This window comes from Carassius carassius, chromosome 22 (genome assembly GCF_963082965.1).
Source record: "Carassius carassius chromosome 22, fCarCar2.1, whole genome shotgun sequence".
In the NCBI taxonomy this organism is placed as follows: Eukaryota; Metazoa; Chordata; class Actinopteri; order Cypriniformes; family Cyprinidae; genus Carassius; species Carassius carassius.
Window position 1 is genome coordinate 15,992,469 of NC_081776.1, and position 17,776 is coordinate 16,010,244.

Below are 17,776 nucleotides of genomic sequence, written 5' to 3' on the forward strand. Positions count from 1 at the left end.
TTGGTCAAATAGCCCTTGATGCCTTCAGTGTGACTCTACAATTTTCATAGTCATGAAAATAAAGAAAACTCTTTGAATGAGAAGGTGTGTCCAAACTTTTGGTCTGTACTGTATATATATATATATATATATATATATATATATATATATATATATATATATAGTTTTATATTTATAATAGTTTTAATTAAAAGATAAATTAGTTGTGCTGGTTTATCAGACAACAACAAAAGAAAAAGAATAAAAATAAATAATTACAATTTTAAAATTATCCAAACAGTATGTTAAGAATATTGTGATATATCTTGTATTGCCCACCACTAGCTAACATTAATTGAAGTTAATTCATTAGAGTTCAGTATAGACTGTCAGTTGAATCAACTCAAAATGGTAAGAAAATTCAAGAACACTGCTTTGTAGAATACAGCATAGTGCTGTCATATACTGGACATTTCAGTAAACAGCAGGTTACCCGCATATTGCATGCATACTGCATTTACTGGAGTGGTATGGAAGAATTCCATTCAGAACATACCCAGTGTGTTTGTTTTCAGAGAGCAGCGGTATATAGAAAGCACACTCTTACTCAGACACAGCCTGAGGGTAGGCACAGACAGAATCGCTCCATTTTGCCCTTAACAGCATAGAGAGGCCTGCAAGCTCACCGTAGATCAAGCATTGCAATAAAACAGTCATGCCTACTTTACAGGCGCAAACTTTAACTGAGCCTTCACACACAAACCAAATTCTATAACCCGGTATAACACACATTTATCTTTCTCTCATTACTTTATCATCATAGTCCCCACAGCAAACACTCCTGCATTCTTATATAACAGAACTGTTTGATGAGAGAACGGGAGCAAAAGGGAAGAAAAGCAGGCTTGCAGACTTATGTGGGTCTTGTATTTTTCCTCCTTCACATCAGAATGCATTTTCCGGTCAGAGTCAAGGATGGCCATGACAGCGCTCTGCCAAAAAACTCTTCGTATGCAGTGGCCTAGTTTCTTAAGGGTGAGAGAGGTGCAGTGGAAGTGAGCGCAAGGTGGGATCGGTGTCATACACTGCTACACTCGGTTGAGCTTTGGAGAGGCGTCAGTAGCGTAACTGTCCAGAGGAGGTGAGGTCTGTCTCCTATTCTAGCTCTGAGATCTACCGCTGTGCCCATGGCATCTCCTGGCACAAAGACCCGCAGGGCTGTTCCCCATCTGGGAAGCTGGCTGAAGGGTTCAGGGGCTTTGCGGCAGCCAAGGTTGATGCCTTGATGTGATTTAGGGGAAGTGCAAAGGCGTGCTGGGGGTCCCAGTCATGGGACCTGAAATTATTCATGAATATTAAGCTTAATTAGTATGGAAGTCTCACATAGCCAGGCAGACTGACTGACACGCAAATTGACTAACCACACCTTTTTAAATGTGAATTTCACACCATAAAGTCTGTTTGGTTTCCATGTATGCCAGGGGTGTCCAATCCTGCTCCTGGAGGGTCACTGTTCTACAGAGGTTCGCTCTAACCCTAATTTAACACACACGAACCATCTTCAGATTCTCTAGAAATGTCCAGGCAGGTGTGTTGGTGCAGGTTGGAGCTCAATGTTGCCAAGTCTGTGGTTTTCTTGTGCAATTGGGCTACTTACAGTATATACTGTTGCTACAGGTTGTTTTTTCGTTTGTGAGTTAAAACAACCTCCAACCCCCCAGAACGCAATTTTGACAGATGGATGGGAATACCAAAGGAAAAACTTGATTGGGCTAGTTTTAAGCTATTTTATTTATTTTTTTGTAGCAATTGGGATGATTTTGTTTCGCAGACTTGGCAACCCTGTTGGAGCTACCCTTCAGAGGACACTGACCATCCAGTATCGGGACTGGACACCCCCGGTTTACATGGGGTCTTACTGGGTAAATCTCAACCATACAAATTCCCACTCCACATAATGTGTATAATAAACATCAAATGTTTTGTTTTGGCTGCTATTTTGTCATGTCGCACAGCAACCAATGTAGCATGATTCACAGACAAATGACTTATGATTTGTTTCTTCAAATCAACTGAAGTCACCAGTTTGAATCATTGCATCTGAAGGTCTAGACACACCAAACTGACACCAAAAAACCAACGACAACGAAATCAAACTTTGGTCATCTGCTTCAGGACCAAAAGGTTGTGCTTGAACGCAAAACCATCTTCTGTGCCTACATGGGAGGAATTACTCTCCATACCAGCAGGTGGCAGTATTCACCAGAAGACCTGGGACTATACATATACAAATAGTGCAGAACATACCCATGAAAAATGGGCTGATAGATGCTCAACGGCAGCCCAACATTGGCCGACAAAGTGTCTGGCAAGACTGTGTGAGCCAATCAGACTGAAGCTTGCCATTTTGAGTAAGTTCTTGTTTTGTATACTACAGTCAGTGAACCATCTGACGCTATTAGCATACTTTTGATGAGAAATAGGACAAACCCACACAGGGATTGGACACCAACAAACCTATGCATATGTACACACAGGTGTGAGGTGTGGATTAGCCTGTTAGAAAGCAAGGGCTTTGCTGCAAGGCTTTTGGTGAGGGCTGCCAGGTTGTTGATTCCTTGTATGTGTGCATAAGTGTATTTGTGTGACTTTTAGCGCAGTGATGGTTGCCTTTTAAATAGGCAGCATAAATAAGTCCTCAAATGTTTCCCATAATCCCACATTCTGCTCCCTCTAGCTACAAATAATGAGCTCTCCTTCTGAAGAGCCCAATCAAACAAGTAAAACATTTGAGAGAGAAAGAGAGGGAGAGAGAGGGAAGACAAGACAACATTTGGTATGAAAGGAAGCAGAGAGAAGATGTAAAGATTATGGAACGTCGTGGACAGAAAAAAAAAGGCAAAGGGAAAATCATGAAGCAGCAGAGTGAGCAAGAAAAACAAGGCAGGGAAAGACAGAGGGAAAAGGCCCATGGAGACTCATTGAGGTAAACCTTGACTTTGGCAAATGCAGCCACGCAGATGGAGTGGATAAATGTTGGACAGGGATGTCACATCACTTACAGAGAATGGGCGGGGGTGGGGGGGGGGGGGGGTTATTGAGAGAAATAAGAATCAGGAGGGAAGACAAAAGATACGATGCAAACGTTCACACAAGCAAATCCAGATTGACAATAATTCAAGCCACCAAATGAACTTTCAACTGTAATGCTAATGGTGATTGAAAGCATTCGCTATAAATTTCCCATTTACAATTAATTATAAAATAAATTAAGTCATTTTAGCACTTTGCATAAGCTATTTAGCCTAAGCAGGCGTGTCATGTCAAAAGTATTGTAGGATGCTTAATCTACCAAACCGCTTAGGGTTGCTGCTTTGTTAAAATCACTAACCCCGGTTACGAGCAATAATGAAGATGCAGCCACTTTATCAAAATTTTTTCAAATTTTTTTTTCAAAAAAAGTAAAACAAAAAAAGGTCCATTGCCTAATAGTGTAGCAATGTATCAAGCACTGTTCCCACAGCAATCAATTTCACTTATAAAATTCCCCGCATGGGTTCCCAATGAAAAAACTGGAATTCATCCCCAAAATTTCGGTAAATATGACCATGCCTGAGGATTGCCTCAGCAAAACATTTAGTTCATTAGCCTAGTTGAACATTATGCAAATACATACACTTGGCACATTAATATAATAATAATTATAGATACACCGATTGGAATTTTCTTGGCCGATTCCAATTTCCGATTTTACGTTAGTATGGTCTGCTGATACCGATTTTTACCGTTTCATTTTTTTTTTCTAAGAGATATAAATGGCAGCATATGCAAACAAAAATCAACTTTTCTTCTACACAAAGTTTCATAAAAAATTTAATAAATATATAAATAAAACAAGTTAGTAATAAAATAAGAACAAATAAAATATTTGCAAACAAAACACTAATCAATGCAAAAGAATAAAGAGAGCAATGAAACTAAGTTTTTTTAAAAGTTTTTATTCAGGTAAGAAATACTACTGAAATTAAAGTAATCAAATCTACATTTTATCATAGGTAATTTCTGTAGTCTTCATTGTAAAAATTTAATACAAATTAATGCTTACCATTAAAATTATAAAACGCATTCAGTCAAGGGCAGAAAGTGGTGTTCTTGGTCTTTTGTTCTTTGATTTACAGGACAGACAGCAGCAGGGATATTGGACTGCGCGCGCTTTTGGTGTAAGTGCAAAACCTGTGGGAATGACTAAAATATTGAGCAATACAAGCACCTTTTAACCGGAGCTAATGAGAGGTGTGTGAGAGAGAAGGGGTCGTCGGAGAGAAGAGAGACAGAATGCGCGGCTTACGTGACGTTATTGCCTGTGCCACTGGTAACAAAACGGATTGGCTCGGAATCGGAAAGAAGTGAGACTGATTGGCCAGAGGAAAATCGTCTGATTCCGATCCCTAGCTTATCGATCGGTCCATCTCTTATAATAATCAATTTAATCATTTAATATATTTAAATGAAATAATAATATACATTTTCATAAATGAACAAAACCACATTAAACTAATATGGTCGCACATGAATATCAGCTATTTTACAACTCAAAGCAGATCATTCAATCTGAACTATCTGCTTATAACAGCAAAAAAAAAACACACACAAAAAAAAAACACAAAAACAACCACTGAATATATGATCAAATAGCAGAGATTGGAACCAACTCTGTGGAATGACTGAAATTGGAATGACAAAAAATAGGTTATTTTTTGGGTCTCTTCAAAGCAACTGGAATGTATTTATTTTATTTTTTGAAAGGCCAGTAAACATGTCTGTTGTCAATTTGTGTGTGTGTGTGTGTGAGAGAGAGAGAGAAAGCAAGAGATTTCTATGGTTGCAAGGTCACAGGGGAGAATGTTGTTCATCAGTTATAAAGGACCCTAGACAAACAATCTTGCCTTGACTCAAGTCAGCTTTTCAGCAGCTGAAAGCCATCGTCACGAGTGCACGCGTGACCGTAGACAGAAAGAGAAACATGCTTGTCTCTCACTGCAATCAAAGAGTAGAATGTGCGTAAGATGAAAAGACTGAGTAAACGAGAGAAATGAGGAATAGTGACAAAATAGTCAGCAAATACAGACAAAAAAAAGATTTCGTCATTTAAATAAGTGCTTTCGCAGCTGGTGGGTCGCAGATCTTTTCTGATTGGTTCATAAAAAGCTAAATGTAAATCATAAAATGCAACTATAATAATGCACTGAATAGCAAAATAAACAGAACTAAATACAATCTACGTTTAAGGGATGCAAATGCACTTTGTTGTTATCATTAAAAAATTGTACATCCAAACAGATTCTACAATGCAGACTTGAGAAAGGAGGCAAAGGTGCTAATATGGAAAAATTGTGTTTCTGTGGCCACAACATCCTCCAGCCCCATCAATCATCCCCTCATCCATCAATTTCACACATATGGGCCAGCTAACCGCAGATATGAGTGATGCAGTACCTCTTGCACATACAAATACACATCTGACCCTGAAACACTACACAAATTTATAACACTAAAATAAAATTATTTAAAAAGTCAGTCTCACCTATTCACTTTCTGGATGTCTATGACTCTCCGCCTAAAACACCACCGGCACCCACATTTGATGAGGCTTTTTGAATGGGACATCAGCCATTTAAGAAGGAAGTTATTGCATTTTGATGAACGATTACGAAGGCAAACATATTAATAGCATGCACCGATAAATCGTGCACAATAAGACCAGGAACGTGTATTAAGAAAGTCCATTTTGATTACATGATGACTTTAAGGTTGGCTGAATGAGTGTGTGTGCCACAGCTCCTCAGACTTTTTAATCATCCCTTTATCTTCCAGTGATTTCTGGAATGAAACTGCTCCCTTTAAGCGCTGGAGGGATCTCTACCCTCCCTCTGTCTTTCCTGTCTTCCTTTCCTTCCATTTATGTCTCATTCTTTAGGTTAGCAGCAGATGTGAGGAACCACTCAAACAGGTCATGAGTCAAAGGTTACAGACTTCCCAGTTTCTTGAAGATAATTGTGGAAAAATAAATTTTCTGTAAAAGGGAGAGAGAGAGAGAGAGAGAGAGAGAGAGAGATACTCCATCACCCCCAAACAATATAAGTGTTTCTGAAATGAAGTCAACTACTAAGCGACGTAATTTTCCCACATAAAAAACCAAATGATAAATTACATTAACTTGACACAAACATCCTTTTGTGCTTATATGTTTAATTTTTTTTTTATTTTCATTCTCGGAAAAGACTCTCTCTATGGAGGCCTGTTTCCACATTGACAGAAAACTAATTGTAAGATAAAGATTGAAATAATAAATAGTCGATTGTGAGATATAAAAGTCCCTATTGTGAAAAATAAAGTTGTGGCGGTGGCTTCTAGATGAGCACAAAATGAAACAAAATCTAGTGATTTTCAGAGATTTGTCTCAATTTGCATCATATTTGCAAGCAATACAACCGAATTGCGGACATCCCCTCCCACCAATCCTCCAACACGTCCTCCAGTGGGATGGAAAACAAGTTCAGTGAACCCCACACCAGAACTCTGATCAGCCCCGTTTTCTCTTACACAATAAGAGCTTCTTTGTGTCCTGGAGGACCGCTGGAGTGTTCTTGGATCTAAAATTAAGTTAGTCTGTCAAATGACTTCACTTTACTGCAAAACAAAAAGCCAGAATCCAGAATCAACAACAAAGTTGGCAGCTGAAGTGGCTTACGACAGGCAGAAATGTAAACTGCGCAGTTGGGGATTTAAGGGACAGGTGATTTATATTCTCACTCGAGTGTGTGTAATGTTTTTTTCTGGCAGAGAGGTGAGCGGCTTATCACGTAGTGAAGAGAGAGATTAGCAAGTATTCAGTCGCTGGAACACAGGCCAGCTGGATGCTGCCTGTCCACCTTCTTACGTGTGTGTGTAATGGGAGACTGATAACAACACCTTGTCACAGAAGTGCTAGTCCACGCTTATGGTGATCTCGCCCCATCAGCGAATTCACCTACAAGTCTCAAGAAAAGAGGCACACGGGGACAGCAGGAATACAAGAGAACCAACCTAGGAGCTGAATGCAACAGAAAGGCCCCTACTCAAAGAGAATCATTCATGAATGAATAAAAAAACAAAAATTCAGAACATGCATTCTGAATATCTTTTGATAGCAATCACATTGTATAACTGGGAAAATGAACAAGACCTATTCAAATATTACTCCTCATAACAGAAAGAAGAAAAAAAAAAACGTGCCTGGTGCAAGATTTTCACAAACTAGTTCTGGTAAAGAACATGCCTGCTCACATATATTCAATCCAAATAGTGGTTTTCCACCATTATGACTCCAAGGCCACATTTTGTCCAAGATACTATTGGCTTGAAGGCCTTACTAAGTTGATAAGAACTTCTTTTGTAATATATTGACAAAAATATGATGTTGTGGCACCGCCCCCCTAGTTGAGTTGAAAACCACTGTTCTAGCCTAATAATGTAGCCTTGTGCTTGATTCCATCCATAGTGACTTTGCTTGGATAAAAATATGATAAGGTCGCTTAAAGAGTCTTTTCAAAGTAGCAGCAATCTTTTTTAAAGACATGTTTACCGTAAGACTAAGAAAATTTGTTTAACATATGGGTTCAATTTGTTTTTTTTGTTTTTTTTTTCTTTAAGCTAATTAAAACCAAGTTAACCCACCCCAAATTCCAAAGGACATATTTTGGCATCTCCAGAAGGGAATGAAGTCATTATTTAGTCATGTCAAATAGCTACTGTTTGTAATTTCGCTGGCATTTTTTCTCACTCTCTAATTTAGGGATCTTAAAGGATTAGATCACCCAAAAATGAAAATTAGGCTGCGTTTTACTCATCCCCAAGGCATCCTAGGTGTATATGACTTTCTTCTTTCAGACGAATCATGTGGAAGGTATATAAAAAATTGTCTTTGATCTATCAAGCTGTTTAACGCCACTCAGCGGGTGTTGCACTGCATCGGATCATGAGAAGTGTAATAAAAAGCTCATCCTCATCATGACATATGGAGGTCAGCTTCGGCATGCGCCACTCAGAAGTCACGCACGCCGAAACACAGCAGAGAGATTAAAACAAAACAAGGGTCACTAATTAGAAGAACAAAATGAGGATTTGTAAAAAAATACAAAATAAATGTCGGAGGATTTCGATTAAGCCAAGAGGAGACTGGTTTTCCTTTGCTAAAGAAGGGAAACTTTGTTTCTTTTGATCCTGTAAACCGGTTTTCACGAGACTCAGCGGCGCATGCAACACTGACCACATACGTCATGCTCCCAGAACTTCTTCTGTGTACATCTGATGGCTCAAGCTAGATTAAAGTGATTATTACATTTTGAATATGGATATTTTTCTTACAAAAACGCATCAAGTCACTACAGAAGGCCTTTGTTCACCTCCCGGAGCCGTGTGAGACACTTTTTTTTTATGGAAGGGCACTTTTTATTTCACTTCTTTTGGACTGTTGACTACATTAATAGGGCTTGAAAGATCAAAGACAATTTTTTATATAACTCGGACTGGATTCGTCTGAAGTCATATTTACCTAGGATGCTCTGGTGTGAGTAAAACACAGCCTAATTTTCATTTTTGGGTGAACTAACCCTTTAAGAGAACAGTCTGTCTAGTGTTGTCAAGTCTGTGGATTTCCCGCTGAATAGGACACTGTTGCAGCTGGTTGAAGCGACCCCAATAATGTGATATTTAGTCCCTGGAATAGGAATGGGGGAACCCCCCTATAACTTGTATTTTATCCCGAGAAGACGGGATTGGGCTAGTTTGGGCTAGTTTCGAGTAGCGATTGGGTGGGCTTTGTTTTGAAAACGTGGCAGCACAAGTTCTGTCTCAAATTGTTCCTAAAAGTGTGGTAAGATATTAACAAATAGCAGATTGTCACACACTATATCAAGAGAATAGCCTCCCAGAGAGCAAGCAGTTTCGGCCCAGAACTGGCCCACAACAGGCCCGCATTTCATGCGGGCCAAACGTGGGCCAAATCTGGGCCGAAACTGCTTGCTGTCTGGGCTGTAGATAAGAATAGTGAGGATAAAGGTGAGCAAAAAGAGAAATTCTCACCACAGAACAAGAGCTCATCAACTGTTAGTTAGTAGTTAAAGCAAACGGACGTTAGTGGGACAGCAGCAGCGTCTGAAGAGCTCGAGCTGCATCAAACTATCCCTCGCGCCCTGAAACACTGTACTTACAAGTGAATTACGTGTGCTGCGCGTGCTTTAATCTGATTTCGACAACACATGCCACGTAACAAATCAAATTTGAAACAACCCAGATACAGAGAGTTTGGAGAGGGGGGGTAGAGAGAAGGGGAGTCAGTCACTGCGCATTCCGATGGTTTAAAAGCAGAGACGGAGTGGCGCATGTTCTCAACACCGAGCTCGAGCCATTTCAGTCACATGCCTCTTATTCATGCACGAGATGACAAGGATCAAAAGCGTTCAACATAAAGCAATTATTCAGCTATTTATCGCTCCGATGCATGAACTATTACATAAAGAGGGGAAAACTACAGTAATGCACCATTTATAATATTTTGCCCTAAACTGATATATCTAATTATATCTGTTAAATGATAATTTTTCCCATTACAATAAGATATCGTAAAATATACCATATGTGCATTATATATATATACATACATACACACACACACACACACACATTATATATATATATATATATATATATATATATATATATATATATATATATATATATATATATATATATATATACACATATACACACACATACAACAACATCAAATCTATCATGGATGTGCGTGCACGAGCAACAAAGGCGTTTTAAAGTTGATCTTGATAAAATATTAATGAGTCTTAAATAAACAAGCATAACAACTGAAACCATGTTCCGTCCTATGATCGAATCTACCTCCAAAAGCGAGTATATCAAAGTAACCCAGTTTCTTTATATCGCATGCACTTTTTTATCAGATGTGATATCAGTGGACCATTACATTTAACTTCATCTTCTCGCGTGGTGCTACATTGACTATTCCCTGCTACAATTTCGCCCATGCACTGCAGATCAGTTTATGTAACGTAACAAAACTCTGAGACATGATTCGGACTGTCCGATTCCGGAGCACTAAACCCAACGTGTTTATTTCCTGAATGCGTTTGAGCAGGGGAACAGTATACAGTTAAAAGCAAAAACAACATTAGCACCGTCAGCCCCGTTATCTGATTACTGATAACACAACGCTCGGCGCAAACACACTACCGCGTGCCCTATTTGTCAACAGATGACAGAAGAGAGCAATGAGATAAACAGCTAAACGCTTACATCCTTTCTCCGGCGCTCAACAATCGTCCTTCTACCATCATCTCGGGTAGAAAATCCAGATTGTAGGACGAAGTCATGTTCAGGCTGCCCGTGTTGTGCGCCGCTGACTGGATAAAACGCGCCCGCCGTCCGCGCGAGCCTGCCTGCCGAGTTTGGGCGCTAGACGGAGAGGGACAGGTGCAGCGGCGCGAGCGGCTCTGGACACGCACACACTCACTGCGCTTGTCACAGTCTTTTCCGCTCACCCATTAGAGTGTTTTCCTCAACAATCCCTTCAAAAAAAACCTTTATTCTCAGACAACGAGCACACCGGAGCGTCAAGCACCGGGAAGAGAGAGGCGTGTCTGCTCGAGCTGCTGCTGCAGCTTGGTTTTAAACCAGTACCTCTATGAGCTATATATGAATGAAATTACTAATGAAAGTATCCAAACCGGTCCAAACGCAAAAAAAAAAAAAAACAACAACAACACATTTGTTATCCATACAATGGAAGTGCATGGGGACTGGAGGTCTAGAAAAACACCACAATATAAATCTGCTGAAAACATTGCCCTCTACAATAGTTCTAAAATCACATTTGCATAAATTCAAATACAACACTCACAGATATAATGTTATTTCATTAGTTAAAAAAATAGTTCACCCAAAAATGTAAATTCTGTTCCAATATGACACTAGAAGATATTTTGAAGAATACTGGCAACCTAACAGTTGAAATCCATAGAGAGAAAAAAAATAATACTATGGAAGTCAATGGCTACCGTCGACTGTTTAGTTAATAACATTCTGTAAAATATATTGTTTAGTGTTTAACAGAAGAAAGAAACTCACACAGGTTTGGAACAACTTTGGGGGTGAGTAAATGATGACACAATTTTCAATTTTCGGTGAACTACCTTTGTTAACATCTCCAGTTCCCTTTCACTTTCATTGTAGCCTGCAGCGCAAAATAACTGAAACAAGCAAACGTATTCATTTTTTGTTCAACAGAAAAAAGAAACACATACTTGATTATGAACAACCCAGTATTTTACATATTTGAGGGCAAACTATAGCTTCTATATAAAAAGCAGCCTTGCAGAAACATGTATTGTTCCTAATTATTGAGATTACCATGGTATAAAGAGTCAGAGACCAAAATGAGGTTGGGAGATGATAAAGAAACCTCTAGGTATTGAAGATTTATTGGATCAGCATATTTATTGCTTCAAATGGTGAATCTAATACGAGGCGCATCCCCATTTTACTGTGCTCATCCGTTCATGCGTATGAAAGAGCGCATTTTCTTTTTGTTTTCCCCTCGTGTGCCCGCAGGGGAAAGGGGGTCTCGAGCCGGAGCTCTACAGAGCACGTGCAGGAACTAGGTCATGGGAAACATACCCGTGCTTAATGCATATATATATATATACACACACACACACACACACACACACACACACACACACATGAATGAGGGGGGAGAGGAGGACATTGTGCTTTGCATTCTGTGGCACATGGCCACATCAGATAAAAAGATCTGGGAATGAACTTCCTGAATTAGGAACCATTAAAAACTGCATTGCTTTGCAGTTTTTGACTTTAAATTGTCCATAGTAATTAGATAACAACATAATCAGCCAAAAGCTTCAAAACAAAACAAAAATCCATAATGAGTCATGCTTGTCTTCAAAGACCAAGCGCAATGAAGGATTTCAGCTGTCATTAAAAAGCAATTGCGTAAAATTAAACTGCTATAACCAGCAACAAATAGCCAAATTAAACCTGTAGAAAACAGTTTGGGCAAATTGCAATAGACAAAACATGGGTTGTGGTCTGTTATGACCTGTAGCCAACAATGTACTAGTATTTGCATGCGTTCAAGGGAGGTGTTTTGTGTATGCAAGGATGCACAATCAATATTTCCTTCTTACTGTAACATTTATGAAAAAAACAAAGACAAAACTAACTCTAGAGCCTGCCCCTTAGAGACATTTTAGACATAGGCCAAGATTTCTGTAATGATTTTAAACAAATTATTATACTACGCAAACTGAGCCCCGTAACACTTTTGAATACCGCCTCCAGCTTGGACAGTCGAGCAAAGGTGACTCATAAATAAATAAATAAGTAGGTAATATACAAAGACATTGCATTGCATTATTCAAGTCAATATATGTAAGCCTAAAAAACCACCAACACAAAATAAAAATACTTATACAGTCCACTGCCCTAAAATATTAATTTGTGCATCAATTACAAAGAAAAAAAAATCTATTTAGGAGAGAAAAAAAAGAAAGAAATGCATTGTGAGTTCTGGACAGGTTTATAAACATTCCGCTGTCCTCGCACAATGTGATATCCGCTACCTTGAGCAAATATACCATTACATAATGGATTGTGCAATAAAGAAGCAATTTACCAATGCTTGGCATTGCTGTTACGCGTGTTATGGAAATGATGAATTCACTAAACGGGTTTCTGTCTGAAGAGAGAATTCAGCAGCAAACCTAAAGCCAGCCAAAGCTTAGACGAAAGCATTATGGGTGAACATGAAGGAAAGGAAGTATTGTAGATCGCTAACGCAAGCAATCTCCTTGTATGTGTGCGCAGCTCTTTGATGTGAAACAGACATTAAGAAAGAATAGTTTTGCTTAATAAGGTACATTTCCATGCCGTCCAAATATTTTTTCAAGCCTAGCTGCTCTGCTAGCTTCACTGTTTTTAAATTCACTCCTTTTCTTTAAAACTAAGCCCTCTGAAGACATGGCAGCCAACCCGATGTAAATAAACCCAAAGTGACTTTAGAGCTAAATGCTGACACAACTAAGCACATTACTAGATAACCTGCACAGATGTAAACAGCACATAGAACACTTTGTTTATAGTCTTACTATAAATCTTACTGAGTTTTAAGGAGCTAATAGGGGCAAATGCAGAGCCAATTAAAAAAATGTTTTGTCCCAAAACTGTCTGATCTGCTTTGGAAACACACCAGGATCAAGCTCTGGCACCCTGTCAGTGGAAAAGCGGCAACAAGGATAGAGTGATTTCTCAGGATACCCATTTAACTGATATCTGGCAGGTAGCGGGGACAATTTACGTGTGGTATTAAGCAGCTTAAGCAGTGCGGAACAAGAACTCAAACTATAGACCTTCATGTTGCCCCCTGAACATCTTTCAATCGTTCTGGCTTTCTGGCTGTGTCCTTCTCTTGGGGTTGAGAAGTCTGATGAAAGCACTTAAGGGCTGATATAATTCCCTCTCACAGAAGATAATGGAATTTAGCCACAAGACGTCTTTCATAGGGGCTCCCCTCTTCCTCTCACTCTCTCTCACACTCTCAGGTCAAAGGTTTTCCTGTTCGTCCTCCCGCAGTTGTAATTGTTACTCTGTTATCTCTTTCTGTTCTTTTATTGTCACTTTTTGTTCTTTTCCTCACCTTCTCCGCAGAGGTTTCGGGGGTACAGCCTGAATATTTACACTTGCCCCGAACCTGCTTACTGCATTTCTGTTGCCTCGCGAGGTAAGATGATGCGAGGTAAAACTATATTCACATTGAGCTCCCAATGTGTTCGCATCCTATTCACGCCCTTGTTCCGCCTCATTTTCTTGGGGTCCTTGTTCTCTGGGTTCTCTCTCTTTCTTACACCTTCTCTCTATCTCTACGCCTCTCCTATTTGGGTCTGGACCCAGCTGGCCTATAACACGTATTGATTGACCACGTAAGAGGAGAGCAAGGAGACAAGAGAGAAAGAGAGAGAGAGAGAAAGGCAGGCCCGGCAGGCTGCAACGCACAGAGACAAAAATAGTACACCAGGAGTTCAAACTGAACAGAGAGAAAGAAAGAGAAAGGGGTGGGGGAAGGGAAGGTAGATAGATAGGGGATAAAAAGAAAGAGTATATGTTAAAGATGGCAGATATGGGGCAGGAAAAAAGACAATGTGTTTTAGGGGTGGTCTTTAAAAAATCAAGGCAGCTGGAAAAGAAGGAACTTGTAAACTTGGTAAATGACAAAAACTCTCCTTCTCCATTGTCCATCTCAATGGTATTTTTGGAGGGAGGATTTTTAGAATGAAGGGGTGTATCTAATTGAGCATCCAAGCCCAGTATAAGGTCCAGAGCTGCTAACTGCTATTGCTTAGAGCACATTTAAAAAGCAAAGCTGTCAAAGTCTACATAGGCATAGTTGAAAAAAACAAATCACCTCTACTTCCCACATAGCAAATGTCTTCTGGCCCAGATCTGGGCCACACAATGACTTTTCCCTCGGCCCAAGTACCACAAAGAATGACGGCCCTGAAGTGGCCGAGAACTGGACCGGCCCGAATCTCAGCCAGTTAATCACCCTTAACTGGCCCTGAACTGGGCCAAAACAGGTTTTATTATTGGTGCCAGTTATCAGCCTTAAGTAAACCAGAATCCCCCAAATCTGAGCCACACCTGAGCCTTATATATCCCAGACCCAACCCAGACAGCAAGCAGTGTCGGTCCAACACTATATTGCTGTCTGGGAATTGTAATATTTCATATTATTACCTTGTATATTACTATGATCGCAATTATTCATTTTGTGACATACTTTAATGTAGACACAAACTATGCCAATAAAGTACTTTAAACTGAATAGAAAATCTGACTTAAAACCCACACATCATGTAACTGCAATAAAAAAAACGTATTGCATTGTTTTTTCTATTTATTTTTATAAAGAACAAATCAACCAATAAAGAGTGAGTGTATACAGTATACAGTCTATAAAAGAAACGTAACAGATAGACACATGTACTTTAATCATAAGAATTTATTACAGATATGTCAAAGAGCAGTACCACAGTAGTCCAAATGACAATGCATTTCAGTTGCAGTCCACTCTGGCAGAATATTATAGTAGTGCGAGGAGCAGGGCATAATTTAAGTTGTTAAACTCTGAAAATACTATCCTGATCCACTCCATCAAGGTGCACGTTTCTCATTCAAAACACGCATCACCGGAAACACGGGATGTCGCAATCTCTGATGAAACCAGCGAGAGCCAATGAGCATTTGATATCGCTGCCGTAAAACTTGTTGTAAAACTTCTTAACGGCACATTTTTAAATTGTTACTATAGCTACAGAGGAAGGACATACATATCACCAATGAATGCGGTTTGAATTTTGATCTGTTCCTCACAGCAAGCATCACATGGATACAGGATTTAAATAAAAATAAAATATTTTCATGATCATTTTATTTAATGCTTGTGCATGACAGCATACTAATAAAAATGATGTGCCCCCTCTGTCGATTATAGATCAGTGTGTGTCCCATAGTAAACAAAAAAAAAAATATTACATGATAACGGTTAAATACTCTCTCTCTCTTTTCATGTAAGCATTCAAAGATTATTTGTACCAAGAATAATAATATAAAATTTAATAAAATTATAATTAAGTGCAGTTTAATGCACTTGACTGATTTGCTTAATTTTTAAATGATAATGTTTCATTCTGTTTAGACTTGCCATTTCAAAGACTACATTTTAACAATACTACACTTCATTAAACTGTATGTGATCATTTAACCATTATCATGCAATATTGTATTTATCTTGTTTATCATGGGTCACATAATATGCTGCCAGATCTTGATTTGGGCCACATATCACCTTACTGATCTGGGCCACACTCCTCCCACCAACAATCCCAGAAAGTTGCACCACACTTGACTGTAAACCACAGTCACTCCTACATATAAATAACATCCACTGAGAAAAATACAAAAATATATCACGGTATAGCAAAATCTCTATGTTTTTGATGTCTTTCTATTGTTAGACAGACATTATATACATCAGCCCTAGCCTATAGCATTTTGCATGCATGGATTAAGACGGACAGATAGGCTGTCAGCAGTCTGTCAGAAGAGTGTTTGGGCTCATGAATATTTGATTAACTCATGGATTATGTAAAGCAGTGAACGTGCTCTCATACATATGCATACTCTCAGTTACGCCATGATGCATACTATTGATAATTTGCCTCAGGTCATATATTTTTCAGATAAGCGCGCTTACAGATGATGTAATGAATGTGTCATTACACATCAGAAGAACTAAACAACATGCACAATGTTCTACTGTAGCTGTATGCCAAACATTTGAGGAAAGATTGGAATGCTAGTTCATTGTCTAGTCTCCAGCAAATTACAGTAGTATGTGAACTGTTCTTACCATAATGTATCTGTTACAGACTTTTTGCTTTCCGATTATAGCTTCTGTTACATTGAAATATTAACTTTTGCATCTAGACTGTATGTGACAGCCAGACCAGATCTGATGTATACTCTAATCAAAACTGAATGTGTGATGTGAACATTACCACTCAGTGGAAATAATAATTAATTTAAATTAATTTAAAAAGATAATAATAATAATAATAATAATAAATAATAATAATTTTAAAAGCATCGTTAATTCAGTTCAGAAAATAGGTCTGAATGATTTGTTTGTGAATTGGACAGATGTGGTTCTAAAGTTTAACACAGTGACTCAATGATTCAGTTGCAATGGTTAAGAGCTTAATGAAGGGGAATATGACTTAATTTAAGCTATTATATGGCTTTGGAAATCTATCATTTTTGGGTTACTTTTATTGTACTTCTATGGTGTCCATGTTGAAGCTTGAATGAAAGCCTTCATTCACTTTCAATATATAGTACAAAAAACAGTCAGGTTGTTCTCCAATATTCAACTTTTGTGTTCAATGGAAGACAATTCCTTGAGTCATATATATAAGCTTGTCAGTGTAATCCGGGATCACTAGCCTGTATAATCTACTACATCAACTCGACCCCTGTTGTTTACATTATCGCCATGCCAACCAGCAGTAATGCTATTATGACAGCACAGGACATCAACAGGCTATAATATTGCATTCCAGCCGCTTTACACTCCTCTAATATTATTTTAACATGCTTCTTTCTTCTCTCATATCGACGTAGAACTAAATCTGCCTCCTAAATCATAAAACTGCCTAACTAACTTCCGTTATGACAGAATGCCAACCTCAAAGGGATTTTTACCAAGTGCAATGAACCTTACTGGTTTAATTGAACAGGTCTTGGGTAGCGAAATGGAAGTTTAAATAAATTTGCCATTTCTCTCCAAGACCTACATTCATTAAGGAGCCTTTTCCCCCTTTCCTTTCTCTATCCATCTCACCCCCTTTCTTTGTTTCAATGTCCCTCCCCCCATTCCCCTCATTAAAGCGGGACCCTGAGAGTGCTTGTCACTGCTTCTCATTTATTTTCATTTAAATCCCGCGCAGCTTTATTGAGCCACAGCTCGGCGGTGGGCACCTTGGGATCAGTGATTCTCCTATAACACAAAACCACCAATTTCGGCAACACACTCGCACACATATCTCAGAATGCACAGTGACAGCAGCCCATCACCACAGCCACACACTGG

At 38.9% G+C, this 17,776-nt stretch overlaps 1 protein-coding gene across 24 annotated transcripts in view; it reads right to left on the minus strand.

Annotated features, from left to right (window-relative positions):
• Positions 1 to 17,776, minus strand: part of LOC132099050 (CUGBP Elav-like family member 2) — a 157,798-nt gene that overhangs the window by 70,806 nt on the left and 69,216 nt on the right. Inside the window, exon 1 of one of the 24 annotated variants that reach the window (XM_059505451.1) lies at positions 10,348 to 10,610. The exons of 21 other annotated variants lie outside the window; for them this stretch is intronic. In XM_059505451.1, coding sequence (XP_059361434.1) covers positions 10,348 to 10,424 — 77 coding nt within the window. In that variant the 5' untranslated portion in view covers positions 10,425 to 10,610. Of the gene's footprint in view, positions 1 to 10,347; positions 10,611 to 17,776 lie in introns of those variants that run through there. 2 more of the 24 variants (XM_059505464.1, XM_059505466.1) reach the window with 2 other exon arrangements.